Consider the following 8891-nt stretch of genomic DNA (forward strand, 5'->3'; position numbering starts at 1 on the left):
AACTGGAAGACTGGGCCCACACTGCATCCTGTCCATAGTTTGTCACTTAAGATGCCCAGAATGTTCATGTTTGGCTTCTTTTCCATTTATTCCCTCTGGTCTTTAGAAACCACAAGGCCAGATACTCTTCTTTGTGATTATAGAGATGATTTGGCCCCACATGGATGACCAATTCAAATGGATTCCTCTGGTGATGTGCATATGGAGAAAAGTGATGGAAATAAAATTTGAATCTCTGCCAATATTCTGAGGTTGCAAAGCGTGCCAGTCATACTAATACCTAAGAGGGGGAAGTCATTTTTAATTGAGGGATAGGGTGGAAAAGAGAATAAATGTTGAGAAAAGGGGGGTCAGGCTTGATTCCAGTTCTATTTCAGGAGAGACAGCATCCCTCTGGGATCTCATGATATGGTTTAAGAAGTCTCTTTTCTCAGATGGCACTTTGCACACTGGATAATCCTCACTGATGCCTCTTTTAGTTTGGAATTAATTAAAATCAAGATAATGGGGTGTATTGAAGGATATGCAGCAATCATTATTGCACAGATTTCAAAAGTCCAGATGTAGTTATCTACCTTGTTAAGCAGTAATGATATAATTTGAGCAGCAAAACTGGAAACATAGAGGATAAGGAAAGAGATCAATGCTTTAATGGCATTTATATGAGCACCTGTCTTGGGATCCCTGAAGCTGGCTATATTTTGTTGCATCTTCTTGGTGTGACTCCATAGAGAAGTAATTAATAGGATTGAAGACACTAAAGATATTGTAAGAGGAAAGAAACTCCCTGCAATGTACAGGAAAAAAAAGAGATATGGGCTATCCAAATGAATGTCTGCCACAGAGTTGTTCTCTAGATGATCCCCTGTTAAGTTGCAGGGCTGAATTGCACTCGGATTCCACAACAATGGGATAGAGGTGACAGAAGAAATCAGCACCGACCCCAGGAGCAGCCATGGAACCATCCCAGAGATTCTCTGCTTCATTCGCAGTAAGAGTGGTTGGGTGAAACTGATGATCTTTACGCAGTACAAGACGTTGAGGCAGGTTGCAAACCAGAGACTGGCATGGTTTACAAACATCCATAGGATAACAGATGCTGTATACAGAGGAGCCAGTTTGGGTGTATCTGGAAAGTAGAGACTGTGGATATACACTGTTAACGTCCCCTGCAACACAAATCTTGATGTGCTCAGAGGTATCAGGATCATATCAGAGGAAGTGATTTTCCTACTTTTGATCCAGTCAAGGCAATTAATGACTGCAATAAATCCATTTCCAACAAACCCTCCAATGATCAAAATTATTATAATAATTAGTGGAATGCTAACCTGAGGCAACATTTTTCTACTCTCAGTCATCACTGCCTGCCTCTTGCGGCATTCAAGAAGAAATCTCCCCAGGGATCAGTTGGTATTCAGTTAGCTGCATGCACGGCCTGCCTGCCTTTTAACTATGATCTGAAAGTGACCGTGGGAAGCATTTTGCCAGTGCTGATATTTGGGATGCAAATCTCAGAATGGTTTAATTCTGGAATCCACAGCCTACTCACATATCTGGTATTTACATATTTTCTTCCACAGGTTGGTGGACAGATGGTCAGCTGCTACTCACCATGGTTTACCCTACCATTTATATTCCTGCTTAGAGTGAGAGGTGAGACCTCTGTGGCTATGGTTTTGAATGTACCTTATACTGTGGGAGAGGGGAAATGTTGGAGAAAGTCTATGAATATGGAGGATGTGCAGTGGCAGAGGTAGGGGGAAGAGACAGAGAGAAGGATGCTCTCTCATACCAACTTGGGAGAAAAAAATAAAAATTAAGAGATCCATGGGGAACAGCTGGGGGTAGAAAAGAACTAACTTTGGGGATAAGATGAAGAGTTGCATATAGTTGTGTGGGGGAGGGGAAAGCTAAAGGGAGGAATAACTAAACAGAAGTAGAATATGAAACAGAAAAGTTCCTGGCCTGATTTTTAAGTGGCTGAGTGCCCACAGCTCTCACTGCTCTCAAGTAGGGTAGCTGGTGATCTGTGTCTCTGAAAAGTTCTCAGCAAGTTTTGTTCACACCATTGAAATAAGAAAACAGAAAGTTTAATTTGGCAAAAAAAAGACCGAAAAATATTAACTATAATACAGTAAGGGGAACAAAGGAAAAGCTGAAGAGAGAAAAAGTATTTAATCTAATCACATTTTAACGTATATACCTTTCTAATATATCTATTTTCTCTCCATTTCACCCGCACTCCCCTGCTGCCCTAGCCCTGGGTCACTGGTAACTCGCTCCCAGGGCGGGTCATTCAGCAGGAATTTTGGATGTGCACAGAACGGAGACAGGATTGGTTCCCATATGGTTACAGAACTGCAGTAAAGTGGAACAATTTTCAGCTTGTGTGATTGGAGGATATCTGGCTGCATATTATAAGACTGTCCTCCATAAATGAGGAAAAGTTGAGATGCCTTTATTATTCTTTTGTTCCACTCTTTGTTTCTATGGGGAACTTGCCAATGCAATTTCACTGTCTTCCTTTTAAACAAATAAAACTTTTTTTTTAAAAAGGGCAATAGCTGTTGAAAATAGCAATTCCAGTCCTAAAAACCACTGGAAGCATTTCTTGCTTCTTCATTTCTTACCCTACTTTTTCTACAGCAAGTTACAGTGGATCAGTATATTTGATTTGGGAGAAATGAAGTAACAGCTACCCAAATTGAGCTTGAGCACTCCTGAATTTTGAGGGTGTTCAAATCTGGAAGGCAGGTGCTAGATTCCCTTTCTGAATATTAGCTAAATCTGGAAAGGAAAAGTCAATTTCTGCTTCCATGGCTCAGACATGGAAATCCTCCTACGTGCCTCGTACTGTATCTAAAGCTGCCAAAGTCCCCTAGCAGAGCCTCCCCTCCCTTACTTTTCATTTTAAATTCTTGTGGGATCCATGTACTTCCCTTGCTAGGCTTCAGATAGAGAGGGGCACTGTCCATTTAGTCCACCCAATTCCTTCTTTGTGGGCTGCAAGGTGAGATCACACCAGTATCCCTAATGCAGTCTGGGTAAGTCTTCTGAAGGGGACATTTGGGGCAAAGCCTTCTCCTCCTTGGTCACACTTGTTCCCCATTCACAATGCCACCCCTTTCAACTCGCAGCATGGCTCAACTACCTCACTCCCTATCTCTCCCTTTCCTGTTGATAGAAGCCAAGGGATTGCTGGAAAATGTAGTTCTTTCCCTGCTCCAGGGCTGGCTCTATAGGCAGGGAGCTAGGCAAGGAACTACAGCTCTCAGGGTCCCGTGGGTTCTCAGCTCCCATGCTGGATCTCCAGCTGCTCCGTGGCACCACTTCTGCAGGGTTGTGAGAGGGGAGGAAGTGAGTTTAAAATTTAAAAAAGGACGGCCAAAATGACACCCCCTGGAAATGTGCCACTCCAAGCACCTGCTTGTTTTGCTGGTGCCTAGAGCCAGCCCTGTCTACACATCTGCTTTGGCTGGGTGCTGCAATGAGGACAGTGGTCCATAGTGAGGTATATGTGTGCATTGTGCAATAGGCCAGGACCTGTTAGCCTATGCAGTGCATTATACATAATTGATGTGGCAAGATTCATGGATTTATGGAGTAATCTCCCCTTATTTCCCCACCCCCAGTCCCATCTAGTTCAATCCAATATGGTATCCCCTTGTGTTCACTAATGTTGATGTTAAATTCCTTCCATGCATTATAGAAATAAATAAGGGGATTTCATGAGATTTTCATGGGTGGGTAGGGGATAGTTGAGGTATTTGGCACATAGAAAGAGATGGGAAGTTCTTTGGCACTAAGTCATTGGGTGGTGGTGATACAACTCTTCTGTCCATCATTTTTGGCAAGGTGGCACTTACTTTAAATGGGAGGAAGAGAAAGTTTAAAATTCCTCAGTTCTGAAGCCTGGAAACCCAGCCAGCCACTAGCTACTCTGCAGCCCCATGTGTAAATATTGCCATTACATCCTAACTTAATGTTCCTGCTAATATGGCCAGCAATGAAATAGTTAATCTAGATTAACACAAATAGACTTTATAGTTAAAATTCTATTGTGATGTAAACAAGCAATTAACACCTTCCTCAGAAGTAATGTTTCTGCAGACAACACTAGGATAAGTTAACACTGGAGTTGGAGGTGTAATTTCTAGCTCAGGTAGCCATATTCATGCTAGCTTTGATCAAACTAGTGAGATAAATACAGCTGTGAACCTGTGCCAGTGCAGACAGCAGCCTGGGCTAGCCACCGGAGTATAATCCTTCCCAAGACCCTAGGCACATACTTAGCCAGCGAGCCTGTGCCACCAGGGTTACACTTCTATATTTTAGCCCACTAGCTCAATCAAACCTAGTGTGTGTATGTCTACCCAAGCCAGAAATGACACCTCCAGCTGCAGTGCAGATGTACCTAGTTACAATCAATTTATATTTTGGAGGTTATATCTTAGCAACCAAAAATGCTAGAGGCTCATTTTTTATAATCTGTTATTACACTCTGCAGCGCAAAAGTTGAATACACTTTCAAAAAATCAGTTAGGAGACAATTTGAATGTTTATATAATAGCATCATATGTGAGTCCCCAAATATTTAAAAAAAATCTAAAGCTCCTTCAACATGAGTGTAAGAAAAAACTAAAAGCAAATCAATGTATTTAGCATTTCATACAGGGCTTTTCACCCAGTGGTAGCAGAGCATTTTATAAAGGAAGTTAAGTAGCATTAGCCATATTTTCCAAGATGGAAACGAATGTTAACATGGACCACAACTTCCTTCTCAACAAAATATGGCAAATGATACTCAATTTTGTAAAACAAAGCAAGACAACAAACTAGAATGCAGACTAGATCTAGATTAGTTGGCTTCCAGTCACATGCACATTATTTCTTACACACAGTATATGTATATTTCATCTTGTCACAGACATTAAACTTTTAATTGAATACTAAGTCACTCAATGAAACTTGGCAACTTTTTAAAATTGTATCTTTGTATGAACAATATTAAACAAACTAGTAGTGGCAGAGTATGAAAACTTGTATTTGAATATCCAGTATAGAAGGCTGCGTAGAACTAGTTCAGAGCTGCTTACCGCAAGCAATATGTTATCACTGTACTGGCATGTACTTTGACGTGATCATAATTTATTCAATCAATTCAAATAAGAGGGAAATTTTAAAGAAAGCCATTAAAAAGTCTGCCTGTCTATATCTACTTACATCACATTCACAACCTAGGCAATCAACCTACAAATAAATAATAAGCCGTTAAAAGTATAAAATAAATTACTGTATGGGAGAATAACTTTAGTCCCTAGCCTCTGTTCGTCAGAGGATGGAGATGGATGGCAGGAGAGAGATCACTTGATCATTGCCTGTTAGGTTCACTCCCTCAGGGGCACCTGGCATTGGCCACTGTCGGTAGACAGATACTGGGCTAGATGGACCTTTGGTCTTACCCGGTACGGCCTTTCTTATGTTCTTATGTTCTTATCAACTACTTATCTCTTAAGCCTCGGACATGGATTTGTCATCAAAATGCATGCACACTCAGCTCAATTTCCAATTTTGTTATAGTATTCAATGACAATTAGCAGAGTGAAAAATCTCTGTCCTCGCTATTACTTTCAGCTAACCCTTCACCCTGGAGAGTGTACAGTGTGCATGTAAAAGGCCAGTTATATCTTGTCCTAGCTGGGTTTCATATTATTCTAAACTTTATTTTGTTGTTCAATCCTGCTACAAAGTAATGGTATTCGATACCATGTTCAATAAAGCATGCAGGTTTGCTTCCCACAATCTCTCATCACTGTTTATTCCAAAAGATACCTAAAGTTAGAAGAGGAGCTGTGGCCTGGTGTCAAAGGATCAAAGGCATATGGGGGGCAAAGTGATTTCCCCAAGGCCATACGCCTAGTCAATAACAGACCTGAGACTGGGAAAAAGGCACCCAAATCCCAATCCAGCAGCCACATAGTTTCCTGCACACACAATATGTAGCATGCAAATATTAGCACTGGTCAAATACCTTAAAATTGAATCATCAAGTCACTTAATTGATTAAAATAGGAAACTTTTGCTGAATTATGTATTTGAGCACCAGTACATAACCAGTTCTGCTGACTATGTCATGTGTGAAACTGCATGTGAATATACAGCATCAGAAGCTGTATGGTACTAAAAATAGCTCATGGCTGCTCATCGCACACAATCAGTAACAAGTTCCTGACAGCACAGCGATATGTTCACAACAAGGTCAATCAATTCAATGCAAAGAGGGACTTTCTAAAGAAATCCTTCAAGTCAGTCTATCTACTGCTACCTAAATCACATTCCCCAACTGGGTAATCAACTTAAGATTTATGCCATTAAAAATATAAAAAAAGAGAAACACAAATTAGATTTAACCTACACATTTCAGAGCAGCTAACTCACGTAAATGAGTAGAGCTGTTTAGAACATATTCACTTAAATGAAATTTCACTGAAATATGTTATTTCATCAGAATGCAAATGTTTTGTGGAAATGTATTGGTTTCCATTAAACTTTTGTCAGGAAGGTTATTTTAGGTTCAGGGCACACACACTGCCAGCCACACACTATAACTATACATGTGTGGTTAGGTTAGGTTACTGGCTTGGAATATGGGAGACCCAGGTTTTGGAGCGACCTGGGATGAAAATCTTTGCTGTATATCAGGTACAGCAGGAATTTGAATCTCGATCTCCTGCATCCCAGGCCAGTACCACACACACTTCTATTTTTGCAAAAAACAGTGTTTTTATTTTTGTTCCAACATGGAAGGAAAACAGCGGCATATTTGAAATCTTGAAAGTTGCTGCAAAAGTGAATTGTCCTCCGGTCAGATCTATAAATGAGCCCTATATGCTTCCTCTCATCATGTCTTTCTGAAGAAAAACAACAGAAAGTTTCAGATTCTACTGCTGTTTTTAACATTTACAGAGGACCTGCTACTGGAATATCTAATAGTTGGAAATATTTGTTTAGGAAATAGAACAGACAAGGGAAGAAATGTGGATGCCAGATTTCTCCTGCAGGAGCAAAAGAGTCCTTCTGAGGTCTTGCAGTAGGTTTAAGAAGTCCCTCCTCTCAATTAGCATTTTGTATGATGCAGAATCCTCTCCAATGCCTGTCTGAGTTTGATTAATTAGAATCAAGATAACAGAGTGTACAGCAGGGTATGTGCAGCAGTGATTGCAAGTGTTCAATTGCTGTGACAGCTGGACAGGCAGGCAATACCAGCAGAAACTGAGCTACATAACTGGCAACATACAGGATAAAGGACAGGGATCAGAGCTCTAGAGGCTTTTCCACAAGAACCTGCCCTGGGATTTGTTTGTTTGCTTGCATCTACTTGGTCTGTGTCCATGGAGAGGTAATTAACAGGATGGAAGACCCCAAATAGATGATAAGGGGTGGCGAGAAGAACTCCATAATGTAGAGAACAAAGATAAATAAGATATCCTAGACATTGTCTTCCATATTGATGCACTCCAGGAGATTCCCAGTTGAGTTACAAAGGTAAATGCCATGATTAATTCAAATGTAAGGGACAGGTGCTCTGACAGGTCAGGATTGTGTCACAGGAGGAGAGTTTTCCATTTTTAATCCTGCCACTGCAATTAGCAAGTGCAATAAATCATTTCCCCATCATCCTTAGAATGGTCTCAGTCATTACAATGATTAGTGATATGTTCACTGGAATCCGCATCTTCCCACTCACACTTGCCATTGCTTGGGAAATTCCAGGGGATCAGATATGACTACAGCACTAAACAGCTGACACCTGGCTACTACAGTCACCTGTCTTCTGCCTTTTGCCCCGGTGCAGAAGAAAATCTGAAAATGACACTGGATTTTTTTTTCTGGTGTTATCCTGAGGATGCAAATCTTGGAAGGATTTCCATACTAAGTCTACATTCTACTGACATATGCATTATTTAGACGCTGTCTTTCACGGGGCTGGGTGAGGAGGTCAGGTGCATTTAGCTGTTCTTCCCAGTTTTTGCCCCGTATTTCATCTTCATATATATAGAAAACAAAATGGGAGCTCTGTGAGGCTATTGATACACAGACCTCTTATACTATGGGAGAGGGAAAATGTCTCAGAATAATCCACGCAGGTGAGGTATGGTGAAGTGAGAAAGATGTTTCTTCACCACATCTGAGGCTGCGGGGGCGGGGGGGGAGGGAGCAGGGCCAGCTCTGACTTTTTTGCCACCCCAAGCAAAAAAAAAAAAAGAACCAGGGTGCAGGGCAGCCGGACCTGGAGACAAAGCAAAAAAAAAAAAAAAAAAACGCAGCTGTGCTACCCTAAGATTGGACAGAATATTGCCCCTTAGAATCTGCTGCCCCAAGCACCAGCTTGCTCAGCTAGTGCCTGGAGCCGGCCCTGGGAGGGAGAAACAAAGAAGACCAAGAAGAGTTGTGTTTTATTGAGATATGAAGGGACATATTTGGTACAGAGAAAATAAACTAGGGGAGGGAGCACAGATGGGGTAAAACAACAAAGCAAAAGTGAAAGGAAATGGAACCTAAGAGAGACTCCAGATACTCAAATGTCCGAGAGAGTTTTGTTTGTTGCACTGTAACAAGAAAACAGAAAGTACAAAGATGCCAAATGTTACCTGTTTGCCACTGCTGCAGGAGCTAGGAATGGGTATGGATCCCAGACGGCTTCATGTGTTATTATACCACAACTAAAACTAAGGGATTTACAATGGAGTCTATGACGGGGTGGTCTGTCCTTTGGGGATGGTAGAGCCTAGGGGTCATCCCACCCCTGTCTCGTGCTGTGGAGGTTTGGTACCCCGAAGTCTAGGAAAATTATAAAAAGCAGATATGTAGAGCGAGAAAGTGCTCCC

The 8891-nt window shown here is 41.4% G+C and overlaps 1 protein-coding gene across 1 annotated transcript; it reads right to left on the reverse strand.

The window, feature by feature from the left end:
• Window positions 1–413: 413 nt before the first annotated feature.
• On the reverse strand, window positions 414–1343 carry LOC120402513 (taste receptor type 2 member 8-like). The gene has a single exon (XM_039533105.1). The coding sequence runs from the start codon at window positions 1341–1343 to the stop codon at window positions 414–416; it is 930 nt and encodes a 309-aa protein (XP_039389039.1).
• Window positions 1344–8891: the final 7548 nt, after the last annotated feature.

Source organism: Mauremys reevesii, linkage group 1, assembly GCF_016161935.1.
Source record: "Mauremys reevesii isolate NIE-2019 linkage group 1, ASM1616193v1, whole genome shotgun sequence".
NCBI lineage: Eukaryota > Metazoa > Chordata > Testudines > Geoemydidae > Mauremys > Mauremys reevesii.

What these genes read in the sequence shown, in the direction of transcription:
- LOC120402513 (XM_039533105.1), bottom strand. Translation starts at nt 1,343, where the DNA reads ATGTTGCCTCAGGTTAGCATTCCACTAATTATTATAATAATTTTGATC.